The 27,628-nt window shown below is 34.0% G+C and overlaps 3 protein-coding genes and 1 pseudogene across 3 annotated transcripts; 3 read left to right on the top strand and 1 right to left on the bottom strand.

The window, feature by feature from the left end:
- Positions 1–382: 382 nt before the first annotated feature.
- Positions 383–6,749, top strand: LOC100806891 (subtilisin-like protease SBT4.14; annotated as a pseudogene).
- Positions 6,750–9,381: 2,632 nt separating this feature from the next.
- Positions 9,382–13,462, top strand: LOC100806357 (putative receptor protein kinase ZmPK1). The gene is made up of 2 exons (XM_003529926.5): positions 9,382–9,898; positions 11,297–13,462. The coding sequence occupies exons 1-2, from the start codon at positions 9,411–9,413 to the stop codon at positions 13,224–13,226; spliced, it is 2,418 nt and encodes an 805-aa protein (XP_003529974.2). The 5' UTR covers positions 9,382–9,410; the 3' UTR covers positions 13,227–13,462.
- A 1,799-nt stretch (positions 13,463–15,261) lies between these two features.
- LOC100805833 (receptor-like protein 7) lies at positions 15,262–18,864 on the bottom strand. Its single transcript, XM_006584121.4, has one exon. It carries the CDS (start codon positions 18,702–18,704, stop codon positions 15,372–15,374), a length of 3,333 nt encoding a protein of 1,110 aa, XP_006584184.1. The 5' UTR covers positions 18,705–18,864; the 3' UTR covers positions 15,262–15,371.
- Positions 18,865–23,515: 4,651 nt separating this feature from the next.
- LOC100817581 (subtilisin-like protease SBT1.1) lies at positions 23,516–26,613 on the top strand. The gene is made up of 2 exons (XM_003528842.5): positions 23,516–23,722; positions 24,105–26,613. Exon 2 carries the CDS (start codon positions 24,110–24,112, stop codon positions 26,399–26,401), a length of 2,292 nt encoding a protein of 763 aa, XP_003528890.1. The 5' UTR covers positions 23,516–23,722; positions 24,105–24,109; the 3' UTR covers positions 26,402–26,613.
- Positions 26,614–27,628: the final 1,015 nt, after the last annotated feature.

The following is a 27,628-nucleotide window of genomic DNA, read 5'->3' as shown; positions in this document are numbered from 1 at the left end:
TTGCGTAAAAGAAAAACAAAAAAAATGCTCTAAAAATAACCCGGGACTTGTGTAATTGTGTTATTGAATTATTATTTGTAGACTTGTGTTATCAACTTTAATACTTCAATTGTTATTTTGGATTTTGGAGTATAAATGAACTTTTCTTAATCAAATAATGTTAGTTATATACTTATATATAATAGACACATATAATTTTGAATTTTTTTAATATATACCAGATCAAACTAGGCCAATTACTAGCCCACCGGTTGGACCATTGATCCGCTGACCCACTATCTCAACCGGGTCAATGACTGGATTAGGTTTCATAACTTTGCTTCAAAGATAAGAAAATGAATGGATATAGTCGGCTCCTCTAAATCAAATGGAAATGTAGAGGATGAGGCAGAGGATGAGACTCCTTTATCTCCTTGATTGGCCTGCCTTTCTTGTTGCTCTCTTCTCTTCCTTAAGGTATTGTTCTTCCTACAGGTTGCCTCAATCTCCAGGTTTAATGGGACACAGTCTACCTCAAAAGTTTTACCTCACATACAAGAAAGAAAACAACTCCAGAACAAGTTATCAAAGTCAAAAAATTAAATGTATTAACATAATTAAGATAAAGAATCAAAGAATAAAGAATAATTGCTTAAAATCAGAATATATTCAACTACTTAGTTCAAGGAGCAAAGTCCTCGACAACGGCGCCAAAAATCTTTTGACTCCTTGACAAGTGTACTAATTCGTATAAGTAGTAATAAAACAATAAGACCGAGTATTAAGTCCACATTGTACTTAAAGTTATATATATATATAATGTTTAAGCAATTTGTGATTCAAATCAAATTTTGTTCATTGATTAAGTACAAATATAAATTAATGTAAATTAACTGCAAAGCAAGGAACATGAAAGAGTAAGTGTTGACTCCTTAACAAGCATACCAAGTTGCACAAGTAGTGTAAAACAGTAAGATCGAATATCAAATTCCATAGGGAATATGCTTGTACTCAGAGTTGTGTGTGTGTGTGTGTGTGTAATTGTTAAGTAATTAGTGATTCAAATCGAATCTTGTTCATTGATTAACTGCAAGTAAAAACTAAAATGAGTTAACCACAAAGTAAGGAACATAAAAGGTTAAGGAAACAAATGCTCGGAGTTGTGAAATGGTGTTGATGATGAGTTAAGGAACGTGTTGGGGGCTCCCCTTGCTAGAACTACTCTTGATGTAATCTTAACAAATTTTTCTCTTTTAACATTAATGTGATTATTACCCGCATCTATTAGTTTATTTTAACCAAGATCCCTCGAGTGAAAAAATCTAAATCACTTAATATCGCTCCCAATCCCTTGGCAATTGATTACTAAATGATTAGCATTAAGAGCATAGATGCATGAAAAGGCTAAAGAAGATCATTCTATCCCTAGATATGACTCACTTTAGATATTTTTCTCAAGTTCTTAGAATACAAACATTTTTCAATATTTATATCCTAAAATAGTACATAAAGATGGATGATCAAACCATAAATACGTGAATAAGCACAGGGATGAATAACAATAACAACATTATATTAAAAGATAGTTTAGAATCATTACATCAAAGAGACTTTGGTTTGTAGAGCTCCCAACAACGGGTGGTTGTAGCCTCTCATTGTCATGAGAGATTTGAAAATATAAAAGTGGAATGAAAGGGAGGCAAATGGAAGAGAAATGGATTGAAACGGATCGGCTATAGCTCCGAAAATGGATTTTCCTTGCATTAGCTTTTTTTGTTTTCCTTTGTTTTTTCGTTCCTCTGCTTCTTTTTCATCATCGTTAAGGAAACAATTGTTTCCTTTCTTTTATATACTTTACCAATTGATTGACCAAATAGAACTTTCTTGTGCGCTTAGCGCGATACTCGCACTAAGCGCGCATGTCCAGTAGGATCAAGTGGCCATGCGCTAAGCGCAGGATGCCGCTTAGCACACTTGCTCGTGACAACTGTCTTCCAATGTGGCTTCTTGTGCTAAGCGGCTTGTTTGGGCTGAGCGCGACACTTCAGTTCATCAATCCTCTTTTAGGCCTTTGCTACAACTCTACACAAAATACAACAAGAATTACTCTAAAATTATTAACTTTAGCATCTTCTGAACAAAGACTCAGAAGAAGCTAAGTTCCTATTGTTTTCATACAAATAAGCAATAAAAGATAAGAAAATGAGATAATTGTTATGTGATTTTAGTATACCAATAACGTATGCATAACACTTATCAGTAAGAAAACAAATGCTTGGAATTGTAAGATGGTGTTGGTGATGAGTTATGGAACGTGTTGGGGGCTTTGCTTACTAGAACTACTCTTGATGCAATCGTAATTGATTTTTCTCTTTTTTAACATGAATATGATTATTACCCGCATATACTAACTTACTTTAACCATGATCCCTTAAGTGAGAGAGTTAAAATCACTCAATATCGCTTGTAATCTTTGTTGTGTTCTTACAATCTTTTATAGGAACGAGTAATTTTATTTTTCATATGGTGTAGAATTGGAGCATTTCATGCTATGAGGAAAGTCATAATCACTGTGGCCTGAGGTGGAAATGATGGACCATATATGGCAAGTGTCTCAAATACTGCGCCATGGATTGTAACAGTGGCAGCTAGTGGCATTGATAGGGATTTCCGGAGCACATACTATTGAGTTGGGGAGTGGAAATAATGTTAGTGTAGGTTCTGTAACTTTGGCACTCACATATATATTCTACATAACCAGAGCAACTTTACCATATATTAAAATGAAAACACTAGTATTCACAACTAACCAACCAAACATAGAGCAAATATTGCCATTGAATTCAATTATGTGAATGTAAAAGAGCTTTCATGATTATTGTTTCTGTATGAGAACTAAGAAGTTTCTGTAATTATGATAGACATCAAGGTGAGCCATGATGTATCTAGCTCAATATATAAGGTGAGTCTACATTGTTATAAGCTGCAAGCATGTACAAGTTATTGACACATACCTTATAGTCATTTTTATTTCAACCGTGAAGACTATTTCATAACAGGTCACATGAATGCATGCAACTTGTGGTACTATTACTATATGTCTATATCCAAGACCAAATAATGTAGTTTGCACGCACACAAAATATTCATCTCAATACTTCCAAACTAGCCACTGATGTTAGATTGGTTATTAATGAAAGGCTAAATTAATTTACTTTTGGTCTCCCGTTTTTGGGTTTGGTCTCGTAGTTTAATTTTCTTTACTTTGGTTCCTTAAAGAGTCCATGTTAAATTAAGTTGGTTTTTTTGTCAATTTATTAGATTAACTTGATTAATTTTTGGAAGTTAAGAGACTAAATTGAAAAAAAAATAATACATTTTAGTCTAAATAAAATCATATGACCAACCTTACGCTTACTGGAATTCACTATATATTCCTACACATCCAACTCTGGGTGTAATGCAGGGGGGAGCACTGAGCACCTTCAATCCAAAACAAAAACAGTACCCCCTTGTTGATGGGATTGATGCGGCCCGAAGCCCTGGAAGCAAGGAAAATGCTAAGTAATTTTCTTTTTGTTTCTTTGACAGCACCTAGTCAAGCTTTTAATATTAACAAAGAACATTTCAATGCATTGATAGATTCTGCTATGAAGACTCCTTGGAGCCAAAAAAGTTGAAAGGAAAACTTGTATACTGTAGATTAAGTACTTGGGGGCAGTGAAGCTGTTGTGGAATCAATTGGAGGCATTGGTACTATAATAGAAAGTGAGAAAGTTTTAGAAATTGCCCAAATATTCATGGCTCCGGCTATCATTGTGAATAGTAGGATAGGTCAAATTATTACCAATTATACACAGTCCACAAGGTATGACAAGATGCCATTGATTGCTCTCTGAATGACCTAAGGTTGATATTTGGTTAATTATTTTTTTTCTTTAACAAGCTTATTATAAATGAATCTTTGTTACAATACTTTTCTACTTAATTATCCCATGATATCTTCTATTTTAATTTCTTGTTAAACTAAGATCACCGTCAGCAGTAATGCATAAGAGCCATGAAGTAAAAATTCAAGCTCCATTTGCTGCTTCATTTTCATCTAGGGGTCCAAATCCAGGATCTCAACATATTCTCAAGGTACCAGTACCAGTCTACCAGAAACTGCAAAATTTCCTCCATTATTTAGTTAGTGGACTTATTTCTAATCTGCTTGTAAATTGACCATCAAGCTAGTATTTAGGAACTAAGTGAGTTTTATAATCTATTTGATGCAGCCTGATGTTGCAGCTCCTGGCATTAACATCTTGGCATCTTATACACCCAAGAAGTCAATTACTGGTCAGAAAGGGGATACCCGATTTTTAGAATTTGCACTTATGTCTGGAACTACTATGTCATGTCCTCATGTTGCTGGAGTAGCAGCATATGTGAAGTCATTTCACCCAAAATTTCCTGCGGCAATCAGATCAGCCATTATTACCACAGGTGAAATTTAAAGCCTATTTCCACTTTTTTTATTTGTTTTATTTCATCATATGCAAAATCTGAAGCCTCTGTGCATCAAAGTCAGAACTTCATATCTTGTAGAGTAAATAGTATATGCTATATGCACTCGTGTAAAAGACTTGTTATCCAATAACAAATTAGTATAGATAATAAATTTATTAACTTTTACAATAATTATTTTAAAAAATATATCAACAAAGATTTCTGATTAGTTGATAATGTAGTTTTTTTACATATTGGCAATACATAAAAATTAAACTCTAACTCTATACTGACAATACATAATATAAATTTTTTATTAGTCCATGTACTTTTTTGTTAGGATTAAATATATTTTTGGTCCTGATATATATTTGTTTTTGACATTTGGTCTCTAATAAATTTTTGCTACGAGATGGGTGTTTAATATTTGAAAACTTTTGTTCGAGATCCTTACTGTTAGTCGGAATCCGTTATTTGCTTACGTGACCATTAATCGGACATATAGTTGGAATCCGTTATCTCTTTTTCCCACTTTGTCTTCAATCATCAATCCCACTCACCAATAGCTCGCGCATAATCGTTGAGATGACACCACCGTAACCACCACAACGACGCCATCAAAGGAAGCACACAGCGAAACCATTGCAATGGCAACGATGAAACAACTAGCAAGTTGCCGCCGGCTCCTTCCAAACCCTCACCCTTGAACCTCACAAACCCTTCCACCTCTGCAAAAAGCTTTAGAAAAATGACATTGTCGAAACTCTAAATGAATTCACCAAGAATTCCAATCCCAATACCAATTGCCCCGACCTCATTGTCGTTCTCTTCCACCCACACCATGTGGAGATTCACCTTATCGCACAGGGAGTTGCCACGCACTGCACCAAGATCAAACCCTCTTCAAACTCTAGATACTCCATGTTTTTCCGACAGGTGTTTGCGACATTTGTGCAGCGCATGGAGGTGCCATTAATTTGTGATGTACAAGCTTTGACAGTTTCTTCATGAGTGACGGAGTGGGCCAAAGCCAATTTGTTCTCCAAAAGTCACAATCGAGAACCAAAACAAGGCAACAGAGAACGAACCGTGACGAACGAGGAGAAGTTAACGATGAGGAGCAAGATCTCGTCGACCTTGGGTCTGAAGACAGAGATTTGAGAGTTCGCATTGGAGAGCGAGAGTCTCATATCGCACGACGACAACTGAATGTTGCTGATGTTGTTGTTGTAGAAGAACTTGTCCTTTGGAGCGAACATGATTCTAAATGTGAATTTGTTGAATCTTTGCACTCGCGTGCTTGAGCACAACGTGAATACTCAATTGTCGTTGTCGACGTCTGTTGGAAGCACTGCCGCTAGAACCACCATTGTGATTGTCGCCACTAGAACTCTGATAACCTCCATGAAAGAATATTCTAGAAGGTTTTTCCAAACCCATGCAGAGTCACAGAGTGCGGTAAAGTGCGAATTTCAGAGGTAATGTCGTTTAACGTTAAACGATTTTTTTTAAAAAAAATTCCTACGTGTAATCTCATTTAGACAAATATTACATGTGACACCACATGTCGCATGCATACGTGTTCGATTAACATTCACGTAAGTAGATAATAGATTCTAACTAACGGTAAGGATCTCGGACAAAAGTTTTCAAATATTAGGAACCCATCTCGAAGCAAAAATTTATTAAGGACCAAATATCAAAAACATGTATATATCAAGGACTAAAAACATATTAAGCCTAAACCAATGAGCCATAGAGTTAATAAGAAGGTAGAATTTGCATATAGTGCTGGTCAAGTGCACCCTACAAGAGCTCTGAGCCCTAGTTCAATCTATGACATGGATAACTTTGCATATATCCATTTCTTATGCCATGAGGGCTATAATGGTTCCTCTCTATCAATGTTAGTTGGCTCTCCTGTGAACTACACCTATTTGCTTCCAGGGCTTGGCCATGAGGCTATCAACTATCCCACCATGCAACTAAGTGTGCAAAACAACACAAGCACAATAATAGGAGTTTTAAGAGTTACCAATGTTGGTCCTACTCCAACCATCTTCAATGCCACCATCAAATCTCTCAAAGGAGTAGAAATCACAGTGAAGCCTACTAGCCTCATTTTCTCTCACACTCCACAAAAGAAGAGCTTCAAGGTAGTGGTGAAAGCAAAACCTATGGCAAGCATGGAAATTATGTCAGGTTCTCTTATTTGGAGAAGCCTACGTTACCTTGTTAGAAGCCCCATAGTTATATATAGTCCATTAGGTTATTGTTAGCAGTTGCCAAAATCAGGCATGTAGCATTCATACTTCATTGCTTGCATGCTAAGATATATGGCATTTCTTGTGTTTAATGTTCACATTTTGTTAATCATATGGATGTGATTATTATTCTTGGACCCTACAAAGTTTATTATGCCTATGCAAGCATCAAGCGTGAAGTCTTAGTTATGATCTTAAAGAAGCTTCATCTTAGATGCTTTACTCTTATGAGATCAGGGCAGGGCATTGGAGAATTGAAATCTTGCAATCTCAATGGTGTGAATTTAATGATCGCATGGAGAAGGATAATACTCTATTTAAGTATACAAATTAATTTTTACTAAGTTAAAGAAATACGCGAAATAATTATAAATTATGTTAAGGTTCAAACTTATATCCCGGTAGGACATAATTTGAATGTTGATGTAAAGACTTTATTAGTTTATAAATATTATGAGTTTTGAAACATGTCATTGTCTTAATAAGTTTTAGGATCTAATTTATTTATTTATTTTTATTTAGATCACAAGTATCTTAACTAGATATAATCCTAATCCTATTTGAGCACGATTGATTCATTATGGACAGAAAAATTATTCTTTCAAAGTATTTAATCACAATTGTTGGAGTAGAATCAAAGATTATTACGGGGTCAGGTGAATAACTTCACATGATTCAAGTGCTAGGCAATACCTAATTTTTTTTTTCCCTAAAAAACTCATGTTAAAAATATATTTAAAATTGCAATAAAAGTATGAAAAAAAATATATTTTTGCCAACTAAATTTTTTGACATCTTGAGAGAAAGAAAAAGAAGAAAGAAAAATATAAGAATGATACATGAAAAGACAATAAAAAAAGATTATCAATTAAGTGTTTAGAATTCATGGGTGTCAAAAAATTAACACTAAGTATATCAATAAGTAACCTTTTATAATAAAAGAAGTTTATTTTTAGTCTTTTAACTAACATAAGTAAACAACTCATTCACCGTTTGACTTCGTGTTTCTACTTACTATTTTCGCGCGCATTCGATCTTATCAGTACTATTAGAAACCGTGTTTCTTGAACTTTCAAGTCCTAGTCGTACCCGGCATCCACGTCGATATTCACATGGGTTAAAACCAAAATGCTAATTAAAAAAAAAAAACAAAAACAAAATGCTAGTTGGTATAGAAATTATTCTACGAAACACTATTTTCTTTAATTGGAAACTGTGCTTCTTGAAGTCCTAGTAGTTTACGGCATCCACGTCTATATCCACATGGGTTAAAACCAAAATTCTAATTAATAAAAAAACCAAAATTCTAATTAATAAAAAAACCAAAATGCTAGTTGGTATAGAAATTATTCTACGAAATCTGCCACACGAAATTACGTGATTGATTTCTGCTTCACTGTTTTTAATTTTTAAATTATTTAACTTATTAATAAACTAAAAAACCCATTTCTCTGCATTCGTATAAATCGTATATAGGTAATAAATTCTTCATACTATTTAGTACTAATTGAAAAATGTTAACAATGTTATATCACGTTCTTTTATAGAGTTTGCATATTTTTTTATAAAAGATAATTTAACACAATTTTATATACAAATCCTGAATTCGAAATTTATTATTGAGCTAAAACAATTCCACACTAAATGTTTCGTAATAAATTTAGATGAATAAAATAAAAATAAAAGACTCACGTCCATTATTTAGAATAAATTTAAGCATATAATTAAGATATCATATACTCTTTTGTTAAATAAGATGTGAGACATAAAAAACAAATTTATAATTCCTAATAAATTTGAATCAATAATAATATAGAATGTATTAAAAAAAGAAAAATACTAACCCACTCTTTCTTTCTAATACTCTATTATTGATGGAAGTTTTTTAAAAATTATTAATTTTAGTGGGTCTCACATCTAAATTAGAAAAGAATAGTTAAATAAGAAGTAATACCTATAAAAATTAATAATTTTTAATAAATTTTAGTTAATCATAAGTGTATTAGAAGTATTTCTCTTAAAAAATATCTTTAAAATGTTATTAATTAGTGTTTCTCTAATTAAGAATGCTACACAAATGAGTTAAAAAACTAAAGTAAATGATCAATTTAGTCTCTAAATCTATATTTATTATCATTTTAGTTTCTAAAATTAACAATAATTTAAATAAGCCTCTGACATTTTTTAAAAAATTATTTAAGTCTTTAACATCTGTATCCCTTCAACATGAGTCAATCCTGTCTTCATACTTTAATCGCTTGCACTTACGCACTGAGAATTGAGGGACTGTGTAACATAAATATTCCTGTGAGGATCTATCATGAATATTCCTGTGAGGATCTATCATGTTTAACTTATATGTTGCTTCGAGATCTCATGCACATCATTAACGGTTACTATTGCTTATGGGTTAAGGGTATAAAAATCCTCACGAGAATATCAGATTGGTTAGTTAGTGTAGAACATTAACCTTTATTTATTATTTTGGTCCTCAAAGTTACGTTATTTCTAAATTAAAAATACGAATGTGAAACGAGAAGATGAAGCCACGACCCACGAAGGCCGCAATGACCCACATGTAATGTCCATGCATACTAGTGGCTTTTTTCACCATATCATGCTATGCTATATAAATAATACAATTTATCACATATCTCTATCTCTCTCTCTCTTCATATGAATGCAAACATGGCATCTTCACCAACCTTAATACCCTTTCTCCTCATCTTCTTCCTCTTCCACTTCCACCGTTCCTCCTCCCTCCCCCTCTCCGTGGAGAACCCCGAAGATGACGTCATAGTCTCGTCGCCGAAGGGAACCTTCACCGCAGGGTTCAGCCCCGTGGGGGAGAACGCGTACTCCTTCGCGATATGGTTCTCTACGCAAGCGACGACGAAGACCGTTGTGTGGATGGCGAACCGCGATCAACCGGTTAACGGGAAACGGTCCACGCTTTCGCTCCTCAAGACGGGGAACCTCGTTTTAACCGACGCGGGACAGTTCGATGTCTGGTCCACCAACACGCTCTCCTCGAAGACGCTTGAGCTGCATTTGTTCGACACCGGCAACCTCGTACTCCGCGAGCAGAGTAATCAAAGCGCGGTTCTGTGGCAGAGCTTCGGTTTTCCCACGGATACCCTCCTTCCTGGCCAGATTTTCACTAGGTATGTACTATGAGTCATTTCCATTTTTCATTAATCAAATTGATATTTTAGTCAACAATTTTATCAATATATGCTATCTAATACACTACTACTATATATCTTGTTGTTAAAATTAATAAAATCCCTAAATTTTATATAATTTGTCCAAAAGAATGCGTTCTAAAGTTTGTTAGTAGCAGTCCTCGTGCTTGATATATAGTATTTAAATGCATGGTCAAATTTAGTTTTCAAAATTATACAAAAGTTGCACTTTATCAATCGATCATTGAATATCGATTGCTTTATTTTTTGTACTTTAAGGGCGTTAGTATGATTTTTTATTTTGAAGAAACGTACGATTGGGAATGAATTATATAATTGTTAGTCAAATTTAAAGATTAAATTAATTGAAATGATAATATTAGGAGTAAATTGACCGATTTCATGGACCAATCCTTAATTTTAAGGACTACTCTTTATTATATTTAAAATTAAAAAATATCATTTTCAATATTAAATATATTAAAAAAAATTATTTTAGAATTTAATTTTGGTGTACCATGCATTTTTTTGGATATATCATAAAAATCAATCAATAAATTTATGACATTACTCTTAGTAGTACATAATTTTCAATCTCTTTCAAAGTATTTGTCGGCATTCATGGATTCCATGGGCTCCTATCATGCGCAAAAATAAATTATATTTTAATTAAATTCTTTATTTTTATAAGATCCCACTTTTCTAAAGTAAATAATTCACTATATCAATTATTGATAAGAAAATCTATGTTATGTAGAACATCTCTAATATGCGTTTTCACACTTTGATCCTTATCTTCCATATAAGATCTAATATTAGTAAGATCTGATGTGGAGCAAGATAATTGATATGGAGATATGTTCTTCTAAAAAAAAAACAAGCAAGATCTGCATACAGATCCAAAGAATGATGTTTTATGCCACTCTCTACAAAACTAAAAAACTAAAAAGATTATTAATTAGTTTTAGTTATTTTAAAATAAATTCTAAAAAAAATATAGAAGGTAAGTGAATGTGAAACTTATAAAAAATGGTTTAAGATGATAAGTTTGATATTTTATTATCAGAACAAAAATTTTAAAAAAATCTTCAGAGATATATAATATTGTGAGTCCACCAAAAAATTGGCTAAAATCACAATTTAATCTTGCATTGCACATGCTCTTATACTTTGTATAAAAAAATGTTATTTATACGTTTATAACTAATCTGATTCGTTTATATCCTCATCAATGAAAGTGAGATTAATTACTTTAGCTGACATTAATAACTTAAATAGGAGTAACTGTTAATCAATGGATTTACATTTTTATAATTTCAAAACTAAATTAATTTGCACGAGTAAACTTTGTGGTCAAATTTAATGGTTACCGCTCAGGTTCACGAAGCTTGTTTCCTCAAGAAGTGAGGGCAACCATTCCTCTGGTTTTTACAACCTCTACTTCGACAACGACAACGTTTTCCGTATTCTCTACGATGGTCCTCAAGTTTCAAGCGTTTACTGGCCAGATCCTTGGCTTGTCAGCGACAACGTTGGTTTTGGCAACGGAAGAAGCACATACAACAGTAGCAGAGTTGCAGTGTTAGACAACTTGGGCGAATTCAGTGCTTCAGATCATTTCAGTTTCAAGACAATTGATTATGGTTTACTCCTCCAACGAAGATTGACCCTTGATCACGATGGCAATGTTCGTGTCTATAGCAGAAAAAACGGTGAAGAGAATTGGTCCATAACAGGGCAATTCAAGTCACAACCTTGTTTCATTCATGGAATTTGTGGACCCAATAGTATATGCAGTCATGAACAAGTAATTGGTAGAAAGTGTTCGTGTCTTGAAGGGTATAGTTGGATTGATAGCCAAGATTGGACTTTAGGTTGCAAGCCGAATTTCCAACCTACTTGTGACAACAAGACAGAATATCGCTTTGTACCCTATTATGAAGTGGATTTCTATGGATACGACTATGGTTCATCTTTTTCAAATTACACTTATAAACAATGTGAGAAATTGTGCTCGGGATTGTGCGAGTGCATGGGGTTTCAGTACTCCTTTGCGAGGGAAAATGGTCTCTTTTGGTGTTACCCCAAGAGACAGTTGCTAAACGGACATCATTCGCCCGGTTTCACCGGACAAATCTTCCTTCGTTTGCCGAAGAATGATGTTCAAGAGAATCGGGTTCAAAACAGCGATGACTTGGCTTGTTCGAGAAATGCAGAAAAAGTACTAGAAAGACCTTACGTGAAGGGCAAGGAAAACGGGTCGGTGAAGTTCATGCTTTGGTTTGCAATTGGATTGGGAGGTTTTGAGGTTTTGTGCATTTTTATGGTGTGGTGTTTTCTATTTAGGAGTAGTAATCATTTGGTTAGTGCAGATCAACAAGGGTATGTTCTTGCAGCAGCTACTGGGTTCAGAAGATACACTTACTCTGAACTGAAACAAGCCACAAAGGGTTTCAGCGAAGAGATTGGAAGGGGTGCTGGAGGGACAGTGTACAAGGGCGTGTTATCAGATAAACGCATTGCAGCAATTAAAAAATTGCACGAATTTGCAGACCAAGGAGAGAGTGAGTTTCTTACTGAAGTGAGCATCATTGGAAGGCTCAACCACATGAACTTAATTGGCATGTGGGGGTATTGTGTAGAAGGAAAGCATAGGATGTTGGTTTATGAGTACATGGAAAATGGCTCTTTGGCACATAATCTTCCATCAAATGCACTTGATTGGAGCAAGAGGTACAACATTGCTGTGGGAATGGCAAAGGGTTTGGCCTATTTACATGAAGAGTGCTTGGAGTGGATCTTGCATTGTGATATAAAGCCTCAAAACATACTTCTTGACTCTGATTACCAACCCAAGGTGGCTGATTTTGGCTTGTCCAAGCCATTGAATAGAAACAATGTCAACAACTCAAGCTTCTCTAGGATAAGAGGGACAAGGGGTTACATGGCACCGGAATGGGTTTTCAACTTGCAAATCACTTCTAAGGTGGATGTTTATAGCTATGGAATTGTTGTGTTGGAGATGATAACTGGGAGGAGTCCAATGATTGGTGTCCAAGTCACTGAATTAGGAGCTGATCAATCTCATAATGAGAGGTTGGCAACATGGGTGAGGGAGAGAAGGAGAAAGGCAAGAGAAGGGGAATGTTGGGTGGAACAAATTGTTGACCCTACTTTGGGATCAGATTATGATGTGGAGCAGATGGAGATATTGACAACAGTGGCTTTGGAATGTGTGGAGGAAGAGAAAGATGTGAGACCTAGCATGAGTCAAGTCGTTGAGAGGCTCCAAAGTCATGATTCTTGAACCTGATTCTTAATCTCTTGTGCATGTCACTTTCTTGTTTATCATTGTCTATTGCTAGCCTCTAGATATTTTCATCAGTTTAGATAATTAAGGAGTGTTTATATTTCTCATGTTGAGCAGTAGAGTTAAATTAATAAGTGTTTGTTTAGATTCACATGTACTTAATGTAAATCCATCTTGAAGTTAAGTACTCCCCAAGCCCCAAGCCCAAATACAACACGGTTTTTTTCTTTCCACTTAGCTTGTGTTTTTTAATTTATTAATTGTTTAATTAACCTATCTTTGTGTAATTACTCTGTTCTCCAAATGATTACTAGCTGGTATTGCAATTAACAATCAGGTTTGCTAATAAGATGGGAGATGCCATCACAATTTTGGACGTAGTTTTTAACCTCAATGGGTATTTGGATCAATTTATTTTTAATTTGTAATTATGTTTCTAGTATTATTTATAAAACAAAAAACAACTTAATCTTAAAAGAAAAAAGTATCTTAATTAACGCGGCTGTATTAACTTTCCATTCAAATGATGTAAACCAACTTTGTTATGGTATATTTGTACACAAAAAAAGGCGTGCATGATGCATGGTTAGATTACACTGACATAATTATTAATTTATACTACTAATAATTAAAAAGTAGGAATAAAGTTCTGAAATGTTGCTGCCATAGTTGACACAGGTAGCAGCCGACACAATTGAATTGCGGGATGAGAAAGCCGGTGTAGTATTTCACACGACAAAATAATGCATATATACAACAATTATACCATTTCCGTTAAATTGAAATTAAAAATTATAATGAAAATAAAAATTTAAAAAATCATCCTCTTCCTAATTCACACCACTCGAGTGAAGATGGCACCGAAGTTCGATCCCTCAGGTGGTGGACGTGTTTGTCCGATTAACCGGCGGCGAGGTGTTCGCCGATCTGATGGTATCAGTATCAATATTTGTTTAAGGAGATTTTTCTCGAATATGTGGTTGGTGTGCTACAAGCTCTGTTGGAATGTGAATAGGTTGGTGTGGGTACCTGTTATTGCAATTAAAACAGCACACTTCAAAAGCCAATTGTTCAGAATAAGAGACTGGATTTTTATGTTTTGTTGACTATCAAATCATTTTATTGGTCTTTGGTTTTGGATTGGGCTGCAATGTCTTTAATGGTGCCAAGAGTGGGTTGTAAGTATTCTTTTTGTGCGTCATTTTGTGATTTGCAGTGGATTTAAAGACACTGCAATGTCTTTTTGTCCGTAGATGCTGTGAAGGAAAAATCCAAGACAGAAATGTTTTTGAGGTTCATAAATAAATAAGTGACGGTTAAGATCGAACTGCCAATTTTTTAAATTTTTATTTATAAATAGATAATAAACATAGTGGTGGTTAAAAATCCCCACTACTTGTAAAATTAAACAGTTAAAACTTAAACCTTGACGGCGTCAACTCCAATTGTACATAAATGATATAATTGTTGCGATTTAAACAATTAAGAGACGTGCGTGTCTTGTGCAACGTAGGCAACAGAAATAAAATTAACATGTTTCTTAAAAGGGGCTTGGTCATGCTGATAGCTGTATCATTTTCTGAGAGAGGCTTTGGTCATGCTGATATCTGTGTCATGTTTCTTAGATGTGTTAATATATAGTGAGGCTTTAGAAAGAAAGGACAGTTAAAATAAAATTTTCAAGGCGACATGTTAAAATGTTCAATTGTCCATCATGAAAAAAACTCTTGTATGTTATTAGTGCAGTTGAGTTTGGTATGCAATATCTTAACCATATCTTTATTCTGAAACCAAGTGACATTTTTTAAAAGCATAAGGCAATTATGCAAGAGGGTTACCATGTGCTTAATATTTTGTGTCATATATGCTCGTTTTCTAACGAAATACTGCAGAAGCTAGAAATTGTAGCATTTGGTTGATGCACGACAATTTTAAGCATTGAAGCAGACATGTACTTAGTCTCGCACCTGCTTAAACGAGAATCCTAAAACAAGCCTAAAAAAATTAGAGAAGTAATTCATGTCACATCTTATTACTAGGTTCAACCTATTCTATGGATGAAATCCTTATTTCCACAGTGATTATAAACAAATAAGATCAAGAAAGTGTCAAATACAATATAGAAAAAATTGCAAATTACCATCAATAAGGCTTCCACCTCATAATTCTATAATTTTGTCCCCCACGCTGCACATAAACAAAATCAAGCTGAGGGACGATCTTGCAAAGGATGTCATCTACATGCTTGGAATACCATATCCTCCATCTCTTCCAAAAAATAAGGGGAAAGATGAAAATTCCAAAACCAAAAATCATCCCCAACTCTACACTTAAGAAATTCCATTCAATTGAACCCCCTTTATGAGAATCAAGTGTTTCAGATGCTGGTGGTGACAACCCTTGCCCTCCTTCACCATCACAATTTGGGGTCAATGGAGGTCCACATAACCCTTCATTCCCTATAAATGAATCAGCCTCAAATGTCTGAATTTGTGTACCTGTTGGTATTTTCCCCACCAAATGATTATAAGAGATGTTCATGACAGCAAGAAATGATAACTTTGCAAGCTCCATAGGAATCTCTCCACCTAAAGAGTTGATTGACAAGTCTAAGGACTCAAGATGTTTTAGATTTCCTATGGAAGAAGGGATGCTACCTGAGAAAGAATTTTGTGACAAGTTAAGAGCATGTAGTGCTGTGAGATTCATAAGCTCTTTTGGTATTGGCCCTTCAAAATTGTTGGATGAGAAATCCAAAGACGTGAAGGCAATGAGGATTTTAACCAAATTTAACTGTCTACCTTTGTTGACAATTGTAACCGAATCCTCATAAGCTCGAACACCAACACCCTCCTCAAAGATATGAGAGATTATGTGGTCTATTATTAAATGTGGCTCTAATGCTATAATTTTGGCTAACTTGATTTGTAGCTCATGGTTGAGATCTACAATTGCAGTTATAAAATTCATAGGATTAAAGTCATCATAGAGATCAAAATATAGATGACCAAATTGTCCACCCTTATCTTCATCAAGCATCAATGTTTTCCAACTCAGTAAGAGTGATGCTGGTAATGTACCACTGAAATTGTTAGAGGCTAAATCAACAATTTGAAGTGTCTCCCAACTGCCAATGCTATTGGAACATCCAATAGGCCCATGCAATTTGTTTGATCTTAAAATCATGACTCTGAGGGAGGAGATGCTCTTCAAGAAGCATGGAAATCTGTCAACTAGTTGATTGTTTCCAAGGTTTAGAACTTGTAGTTTATGGCAATTAGCCAAAGATTTTGGGATGGTTCCCCTTAAAAGATTTCCACTGAGATCCAAAAACCTCAAAGAACATGAAGTTGATAATGTATTTGAAATATATCCATTGAGCTCATTTCCACCAAGATTTAGTAGCCTGAGAGTGCTACTTCTACTTGTCAAACACATAGGGATCTGACCATTGAATCTGTTATGGGAAAGGTCAAGTGCTCGAAGATCTGAAATGTTACAAAAGGATTCATGGATTCTTCCTTGAAAACTGTTGTTTGAAAGGGAGAGAAAATACAAGAAAGGAATGTGACTACCAATGTCTACTGAGTTAATAGAGCTGAATCTATTGCTTGAGTAGTCCAAGTAAATGGCATTTTTCAAAAAAGTAGGAGCAGGCCCTTGGAGATGGTTTGAGTGAAGGTCAAGTTTGAACAAATTTGAACTAAGTTTCTGTAAAGACCCTTCAATATCTGTCAAAAAGTTGTAAGAAATATTCAAAACAACCATAGAATTAAATTTCCAAATCCAGTTGGGTATTGTTCCTTGAATCTGATTGCTAGATAAGTCTAGGTAGAGTAGTGAAGATTTATTTCTCAAAAAGTCAGGGAATTCTCTCAAATTGCATGAAGCCAACCAAAGAGTTTTCAAACTGGGAAAGGATGATGCGTCATGGTCATCCTCAATGCCTGCATCAACTAACAAGTTATTGTGTCCTAGATCCAGTGAAGACAAATTTTGCAGCCTCCCAAGCATACCAAGTTGTATGGTGCCATTGAACTTGTTTTTGGAAAGTTGCAGCAAACGAAGTCGTTTGAGTTGGAAGATAGACATGGGAATAGGCCCTTCAAAATTGTTGCCACTCAAATCAAGCATCTCTAATGATGACAAAGAAGCATTTGGAAATTCGTCCAACACACCATCAAATTTATTGTAATAAAGCATGAGATGCTGAAGAGATTGAAGTCTAAATAAAGATGAGGGTATTCTTCCATCAAAGGAGTTATCTCCTAAATCAATGCTCATGAGATTTGTAAGGCCCTCAAAATGGGTGGATGGAAGTGTACCCTTGAATCTATTATGATTAAGGGATAAAACTGTGAGGGCCTTGGACCTATTAAATGATGGAATAGGACCAGTAAAGTTATTGAATGACAAATCTAGATGAACAAGTTGGGTGAGGTTTGACATTGAATAAGGAAGTGTCCCTATGAACTTGCAGTTCGAAAGATCTAATTTAGACAATTCCTTCAAATTGTGAATAGACATTGGCAGAGGTCCAGAAAAATTTGTGTGGCTAAGGTTGAAGTTATAGAGGGAACCTTGACTTCGAAAGTTTGCTAGAGAACCATTAAGACTTGGATTATCAGACACATCAATCACCTGCAATGATGGTATTTGAAAAATGATTTTTGGAAAAACTCCATTCAATCCACAGCCACTAAGTTGCAAGATGGTCAAATTAGACAAACTTCCCAAAGACTCTGGCACTGGACTTGCTAAATTATTCTGGTCCAATTGAAGTATTGAAAGAGATTGTAGTTTTGCTAATGAAGAATCAAGAGGACCAGAGAGATTACAAGATGACATGCTTAAGACTTGCAAGTTTGTAAGTGAAGATAAAGCATGGCTCCACACCTTTCCTTTAGCTGATATTGCTATGCCATCCAGATGTAGCACTTTGATTTCTGTGAAGTTCTGCACAAGCATTGCAATATTTGGCATCTCAAGTTTTAAAGCATGTTGTGAAGTAACTGTGCTAGACAAATCAAGAGTTACTAACTTTGTCAGGTAAGAGATCTCAATTGGAATTTTCCCCTCAAAGCCAGCATTTGACAAATTCAAATACCTCAAATTCTTTAGCTTTTGAAACTCTGGAGGAATCCCAGAATGGAATCCATTATAGGCCAAATTCAAACTTTGCAACTTGAAGAGACTGCTTAAATTTTCAATACCTCCAGAGATGGATTCTTGGCTCAAGTCAAGAGCTATAACATGGCCTTGGTTGCATGCCACTCCATTCCATTCACAACAATCATCACTTTGGTTCCAGTGAATCAGTTTTTTGGACTTGGTGGAATTGAATATGAGGTTGTTCCTCAATTGGAGCAACAAAGATTGTTGATGGCCAAGACAATGACCAGTTGCCAAAATGATGTTGGTGCTCAAGTTTATGAGGCAGAAGGGCAACAAGAAAAACCATAAGGTTATACTCATTGGAAATGGTTATGATTTATGAGTCTCGACCTTATAACAATTAACAAAGTTTAAGGTTGAAGGTGGTTTTTTTTGCCTTTGAGGACATGCTATCTCTCCCTTTTATAGATCCTAATGACCAACTTACGAATTGACAAGTCTAACCTGATGTGTTGGTCTCCTTGGAAGTCCAAGATATCTAAGCATATCACATCAAACAATTTGCTAAATGACTAAATTGGTTAGGTTATCATCCAACAAAGTTGAAAACTTTCAGTGGGGAAAGAATACATATTATAACATTGGACGTCAGGTACAAATCATATGTTACCGAAAACAGGCATAGTTGACATCATAATAATAAATTCTACCAATTCAATATTAAAATTTGCTCTATGGTAATTAACATTTAATATTATATTATATTTTTTTTCTTTTTATTCCTTAATCAACAATCTAAACATATTGATTAGCATGCTTCTTATAATTAATATATTTTAAGAAAAATATTTATTTTTGCCTTTTCCTCATATTCTTGCGCATAATAATAATAATGTTAAAATATACTTTTTTGTCCCTTATATTTTTACTAAAATTCATTTTAGTTATTTATTTCTCAAATTTACGTCAATGTTGTCCTTTCAAAACAATGACTGTTTTTTTTATTAAGAATACAATTTTGAACTTTTTTATGTTTAAATATATTTCATCCTTGTAATTTAGTATTTTTTTGTTTTTATGCAATTTTTATTTATTTTATTCCTTGCAATTTTTGTTTATTTTTCATTCTTAAAGCACTTAGGTAACACTTTTTTCATTGTTCAAATATTTTTTTTACTGTTCAAGTGTTATCTAAAATGCTTTAAAAATGAAAAAAAAAAAATACATTTGCATGAACAGAAATGAAAAAATGTATTGAAACTTTTTTTTTATTGACTTAAGACATGAAAATTGTCTCATTCGAATGACTACATGAAAACTATGGCCCCTAACTAATATTCAAACCAAAATAATTATAAACATAGTAAAAGTTATATGAAAAGTGAGTCATACAAATAATAGAAAAAAAATTTGATATTAGATTGACTAAAATAAATTTTTGTTCCATTATCTACATTTGAAATTTCAATTTCTTGTCTTAAGTTTAAAAAAATTTACTTTATCTTTAAGTTTAAAAAAATTCACTTTAGCCCCTTATAATATCTCTCCTAGTGTCTCTATTTGACCAATTCCATCCTTGAGTCAATTTTTGACACTAAGTAATAGAAAGACTTTAAGTGACCAAAGTGAAAAATTTTAAATATAAGGAACTAAAATGAAACCTAAAATATGAATATGAGACCAAAATTTTATTTTAGCCATTTAGAAATTTTACTTTTTTAGTTGATGAAATTCACTTTTGATAATATTTTTATAATATTCATAACTTTTTTTGTTCAAACATAAGTTGATTCCATATTTTATATATAAATAATTTAATGGGATAAATTTAATATCTTGAATTAATTGATAAATGATTCAAAATTGGACCACAAAATGATAATGATCACTTTCTAAAACACAAAGATAATCCAAATTTCAGCGATAAAAACCAAAATAAATATTTTAAAAGATACTAAGGCAAATTTTAATAAATAAAAAAAAAAGAAAAAGTATATTTTAGCTTAATAACTGTTAACATACACTATACACTTTATTCTTTCCATTAGTTCATTTTCTTACGGCGCCAACTCTTAATGAAATTCAGAGCACGCGTACGTCCCTAATCTCACGACTTAATATAGTCTAAACTTTGAAATGTCATTTTGAAATTTCTTATTATTCAGTTATTGACTAACAAAATATTAATCTAGAACTATGAATTGTTAAACTTAATTACCTTATTTTTTACGCATTTGACGGCCAAACAACTACGGTACACCCTTTTCTTTTTTATACCTAAACAACTACACTTTGACTCGCTGGTAGTACAAAATTAAAATATATTCACCATGCATGGTGTCCTGAACAATCAAAACCACCATGTTTCTTCATGTGTTTCTGTACTCAAAATTTCACATCGATTAACAATTGAAATCATGGATCATTTCTAAACATCTTTTCCTTTTAACCCATCAAAACATTTTTTATAAGAATAAAACTGTGACCCATCGATTGGATATTAATTAGTTGAAAATTAGTTGGTTTGTCAGGCTTTAATTAGTTGAAAATTAGTTGGTTATTCACTTAGTGGTTAAATTATAAATTAACATGGAACACAATATTTCAAGGTGTTGGCAGTATTCGAGTAGACTTAATCTGGTGAAATTTTGTTTGAAAATTGTCCGTCTTGCACGGTAATAGAGAAAGATTAGCATCCGAATCCACAATTTCTTTGTGTCACCATTGGAAGGAAAAAACAAAATAGAAGAAACAAAAAGGGGAGTCTTGACTTGTGGAATTATCAATAAACCTGGTACGTAGGACAAACACAGATAGCTATTTTTCGGCGTCTTAATGGTCGATCAGTCAGAATTATTATTTGGAATAAAAGAATAAGGAAAATAAAAGGTATTTTTATTGCATCGTAGTTAAAAAAGGAAACACAACTTTCATTCATCAAAATATTGCTAGAATTTATTTATTAATTTCCGTCGACTTACTGTAATTAACTTTTTTTAATCGGTTACTACTTAATTAATTTGAGAAATTAAAATATATTTAAGTTCATATTTTAATACATCACTTTTTTTGGTACGTATATTTTGATACATCACTTTAAGTGTTTTTTTTTAAATGTTATATTTTAGCTTCCTATATTTTAGCTTTTTCTTACCTTAAGATATTAATCAAATTTACTGTTTATTCTTTTTAATATAAAGGTTTTTTTTTCTTCTCTTCTATTCATTTGTACGTTCATTTGCTTAAATTTTTAGTAGTGAATCCTATCTCTTTAATTTTATACATAAAATTAATAATAAATATTTTTATTAAACTTATTATTTATTAGAGGTAAAATATTTAAAAAATTATGTAAAAAAAAAAATCCCGCAAATACATTTCTGGACTGTCCCTATTAAAAAGAGTGTGTTCTATCTCAACAAGAGTTAGATGAAGTCCTCAATAGCTAGATTAGTTGCATACCATTTGATTTGAAAGAAATGAAAGATTTTCAAACACGGAATGTTATAAGGAAAAGCATTTCCACATTGTAACCTTGTATTGGGACTCTTGTGCGTCTCTGTTTACTTTGAGTTAAATTAGCTTACTTTCCATAATTATAATCAAATTGACTCACTCTACTCATTTTCTATTAATAATGTCAGATGCACTTGCCATATGAATGAGGAATGCCTTGAATTAGACTCAAAGGAAGGTTTGAGATGTCCCTAGATCACCATGCAATGATCACATACCGCGAGCGCAGAAGTAACAGCTGGTCTCAAAATATCAAAGAGGATAGATATTCTTAGGGTACTTTAGAAGCACTTACTCTAGATCTCTGTTAATGAATATGTACCTTTCTAACTATGTGGACCATATATATGCACAATAGCTACATATATAATGTTATAAAGATTATTTATGGTGATCATGATACACATTGAATAACACAAAACTAAGGAAAAAATACCTTACATAGGTAGCTCTTAACTAAAATTCTTCAATCAATGAGTGCACAACATTCATAAACACACTACATGTACATGGCTTATCCAACACTTAAGTGGTGGTCCCGGAAGTGTCTTCGGGGCTTGCTTAGCTGACACGTACTAATTCCCTTATTTAGAAATCTAGAACTTTTGTAATGATAGTAAACAGCAGTAGCATGTGAGCGTGATGATCAGAAGTATTGTAACCCACTTAGAAATCTCCTAATAGAATTTTGGACCCACAATCCTTCTGGGTCTGAAAAGATTACCATGACTCCACTAAATTCAACTAAATGGGCAATGCCATCATGACATCAAAACAAGCTCTTGTGGTAGCTTCATACACTGAATAAAGGATGAGTTTTAATTTAATGCACACTACTATTAGTATATGGCTTTAGCTGTGCAAGTGTATGAAGACATATAGGATCAAAGTAAAAGACAATTTAAATGCAGTTCCTTGAATACTTTTGGTACTATATTTGCATAATGTTAGAATTTAAATACAGTTCCTTGAATACTTTTGGTACTATATTTGCATAATGTTAAAGTGAATAAGAACATTCAATCCAAAATTTTAAAATAATAAGTTAATTTCACATCACATTCAACCCAAAATCTTTAAGAAATTAGATTTACAGGCCTTTTTACCTATATTTTACTTCAGTTTTACACTTGTACTTCAACACATATCCATCACAAATGCTATCTGTAGCAAGATAAAGAAATGAAAAAATTAAATGAATCTTCCACATGGTGTAAATTAATAGTTAGAACTCAATTAACCGATGGAGTTTGTGTCAACATCCTCCCATGGCAAGACCCTGGTGGGGAAGAGTCATTTCCAATTATAGTGCTTATTAATTGACTTGAGTAAAATAAGATGCACCTTTACCATGTGTTGTAGCTTTTGGCCCACATGAACAATTGTTTTAACTGTCTCTAAGGATACCTCAATACTCTATAATTAAGAAATGATGTTTTAATTATAAATGCCAATTTGGAATTTAAAAGGCTCTCATGAGAGAATAAAAGAATGCTAAAATTAAAATTGGAAACAACTATATATCGTGGTCAGTGATATAACTTGGCACAGAATGGAGAAAGATATTTGTACCATTTAATATACAATGACACATGATTGGACTTGTTGCTCATCACAATAAGTATATAAGGACTTGTTATCATCTAATATAAAGCGTGCAGTCGTGAAGTAGAAGATAAGAATACAAAAGGTAGACTCATTGCCATTGCTGAACTTCAATGAACATACAGAAAATTAATGCCTTTAACTTTTTCGGGCTTAGCTTCTTCCGGTTCTTTTTAAAGAGTCAATGTTAGCAGTTATTGGCATCCTTCATCCATCATATCTTTTTCTCTAGTGTTCTTGTGCTAAATCCAGCATAGGTTTGGACCTCTACCTCCATTCTCTGATTGTTTATTCATAGCCGATTGTCTTAGAGTAAACACTATTTTGCTATGTACCATTTACTTGCCTAGTATTATTTACAATATTCCTTGCATAGTTTAGTTGCATAGTATTATTTAAACAGTGGAAATTTGCCTTTAAGTTATTCATGTTTCTAGAGTACAAAATAATGTTCCATAAAGAAATATTTGAGATAGCCAAAAATCACGTCTCTGTTAAAACTAAACAAAGAAAATGTATTAAGGAAAAAAAGAGTTCATAGAAGTTTGTTTAAATGGTATACTATTTTTTTTTTAGACCAAATATCATATGAAGAGTTTGTTTATTTAATTTTTTGTCCTATTTGTGACTTTTCTGTAGGCAACATGATCTTCAGGACACTCCTATTCCTCCTGGCCTTTATGGTGACAAATTCAGTTGCTGTGATGGACAAGAAGACATACATAATACACATGGACAAGACCAAGATCAAAGCCTCAATCCATTCCCAAGACAACACAAAACCTTGGTTCAAATCAGTCGTTGATTTCATCTCTGAAGCGTCATTAGAAGAAGACATAGCCCCTCAGCTTCTTTATGTTTATGAAACCAGCATGTTTGGTTTTGCTGCCCAACTTTCAAATAAACAGCTTGAGTACTTGAACCAAATAGATGGTTTCCTTTCAGCCATACCTGATGAACTATTAAACCTTCACACAACATACAGCTCCCATTTTCTTGGCCTACAGAATGGAAAAGGACTTTGGAGTGCTTCTAACTTGGCCTCAGATGTGATCATAGGAGTCCTTGATACAGGAATATGGCCTGAACACATCAGTTTCCAAGACACAGGTTTGTCCAAAGTACCCTCTCGTTGGAAAGGTGCTTGTGAAGCAGGCACCAACTTCTCTTCCTCAAGTTGTAACAAGAAGCTTGTAGGTGCAAGAGTCTTTCTACAAGGGTATGAAAAATTTGCTGGAAGAATCAATGAAACATTGGACTATCGTTCCGCGAGAGATGCGCAAGGACATGGAACACACACAGCCTCAACTGCAGCTGGTAACATGGTGAGCAATGCCAGCCTTTTCGGCTTGGCACGCGGTTCTGCCAGTGGAATGAGGTACACCTCAAGAATAGCTGCTTATAAAGTATGCTGGCGTTTAGGCTGTGCTAACTCTGACATATTGGCAGCTATTGATCAAGCTGTTGCTGATGGTGTTGATGTGTTGTCACTCTCTTTAGGTGGCATTGCTAAACCTTACTACAATGACAGCATTGCCATAGCCTCATTTGGAGCAACACAAAAAGGAGTTTTTGTTTCTTGTTCAGCAGGCAATTCTGGTCCCTCTAGTTCAACTGCTGGAAATGTTGCCCCATGGATCATGACTGTTGCTGCTAGCTACACTGACAGAAGCTTTCCAACAAAAGTGAAGCTTGGGAATGGAAAGGTTTTCAAAGGGTCATCATTATACAAAGGCAAGCAAACAAACCTATTGCCTCTTGTGTATGGAAACTCCTCAAAAGCACAAAGGACAGCACAGTATTGCACCAAAGGTTCACTTGATCCAAAGTTTGTCAAAGGAAAAATAGTCGCCTGCGAACGTGGAATAAATAGTAGAACCGGAAAGGGAGAGGAAGTGAAGATGGCAGGTGGGGCAGGAATGATACTACTCAACTCAGAAAACCAAGGAGAAGAGCTTTTTGCTGATCCTCATGTTTTGCCAGCCACATCCTTAGGTTCCTCAGCAAGTAAAACAATCAGAAGCTACATTCACTCAGCAAAAGCACCAACAGTTTCAATTTCCTTCCTAGGGACAACATATGGAGACCCAGCACCAGTTATGGCTGCATTTTCTTCTAGAGGACCAAGTGCTGTGGGCCCAGATGTGATCAAGCCAGATGTAACTGCACCTGGTGTGAACATCTTGGCTGCTTGGCCCCCCACAACTAGTCCAAGCATGCTCAAGAGTGACAAAAGAAGTGTACTATTTAACATAGTCTCAGGTACGTCAATGTCATGTCCTCATGTTAGTGGCATAGCTACACTGATTAAATCTGTGCACAAGGATTGGTCACCTGCAGCTATCAAATCTGCTCTCATGACTACTGCTTCCACATCAAACAACAAAGGTGCTCCAATTGCCGACAACGGTTCAAACAATTCTGCATTTGCTGACCCTTTTGCATTTGGTTCAGGCCATGTTAACCCTGAAAGAGCTTCTGATCCAGGGTTAGTCTATGACATCACCACCAAAGATTACTTAAATTACTTGTGCAGTTTGAAATACACATCCTCCCAGATTGCTATACTGTCAAAAGGTAATTTTAAATGTGCCAAAAAATCAGCTCTTCATGCTGGTGACTTGAACTACCCTTCATTTGCTGTGCTATTTGGCACGAGTGCTAGAAATGCTAGTGTGGCATACAAGAGGGTAGTCACAAATGTTGGGAAGCCCTCAAGTTCTTATGCAGTGAAAGTGGAAGAACCAAAGGGAGTATCTGTCTCGGTTGAACCAAGGAATATTAGTTTCAGAAAAATTGGTGACAAATTGAGTTATAAAGTGACCTTTGTTTCATATGGAAGAACAGCAATTGCTGGCAGTTCATCATTTGGATCACTTACTTGGGTATCAGATAAATATACTGTTAGGAGTCCTATAGCAGTAACATGGCAATAATAGGAAAGGTCTTTGTAACGTTTGAGACTTCAGAGAAGCATAAAACTATTTTTTAAGCTCTTAGCTAGCAGGGGAACTTTACTTGATGAATGATGATCCGTCACAGTACTATTGTTGTAACCTTGTTACCATCTTTAAACTTTATAGAATAAAAAGAACACACTTTGTTGTGAAATTATCACTCATAGTTAAACAATATCATATAAAATTTGATCAACTTCTATAGGGTACTTGAGCAGATGTCCTTTAATCTCTGTTACATCACTTGACGAAAATTGTTTCCAGTTCTGTTCACCTATCTTTCTAACCCTTCTAACACATACATTCCAGGCTCTCTGGTTGTAGAAAGCAATCTTCAATAATACCGGTATGCTCGGGCCCAAAGTGACATTCTATATCCATAGATCTGCATGGTGTAAGGTCACAAAGAATTACAGTCAGGTCATGTATTAATATTATAAATAGAATTCAATATATTGTTGATCCTTAATAAATATTTAATTTACGTATTTGTTTTCTAAATTTTTTTATTTTGCATTTAGTTTTATTAAAATAATAATTTTGTTTTTTATTCTTGATAATTTTTTTAGTTACCAATAAATTAAAAAATTTTGCATTTATTTTTTATAATTTTTTCATTTGTTCCAAGTAGTTAAGATTAAAACAAAATTCATTAATTTATTAGGAATTAAAATAAAATATTAATGATAAAAAATAAAATTACTGTTTTATTAGAGACTCAACTTAAAATAAAAATTTATTAAAAAATAAATAAATAAATCAAATATTTATTAAAAATAAAAATGTATTTAAGCCACAACAATATTGTAACTATTCATAACCCGTACTCTTTCACTTGATACATTAACAAAAACATATATAAGTAAACCAGAAGCTAAATTCAGATCTTTTAGTTCTTTAGAAGTTACATTTACAAATGCATATTTGTGTTCCACAGAGTCAGAGAAACCAAAATAAACCCAAAGATGTTGGTTTTTGGGCCAGATGGTCATAACTCATAAGGGTCAGGTTATTTGGATTTAATCCGGGTAAAGTTAAGGGTGCCATTTAGAAGCCAGAGTGTGGAACATATTTCAAAAGCTTTATCAGACCGGTCCAATTGGAATCTGGTGGCATAATCAGATCAATTTTGTTATTAGATTGGTCATGCATTTGACCCAGTGTCAGATCCGGCCAGTTTGAAATAAATCCAGTTACCCGGACTAG

The sequence above is a fragment of the Glycine max genome, chromosome 7 (genome assembly GCF_000004515.6).
Source record: "Glycine max cultivar Williams 82 chromosome 7, Glycine_max_v4.0, whole genome shotgun sequence".
In the NCBI taxonomy this organism is placed as follows: domain Eukaryota; kingdom Viridiplantae; phylum Streptophyta; class Magnoliopsida; order Fabales; family Fabaceae; genus Glycine; species Glycine max.
Note: the sequence above shows the minus strand (reverse complement) of the source record. Positions and strands in the feature narration are given on the sequence as shown.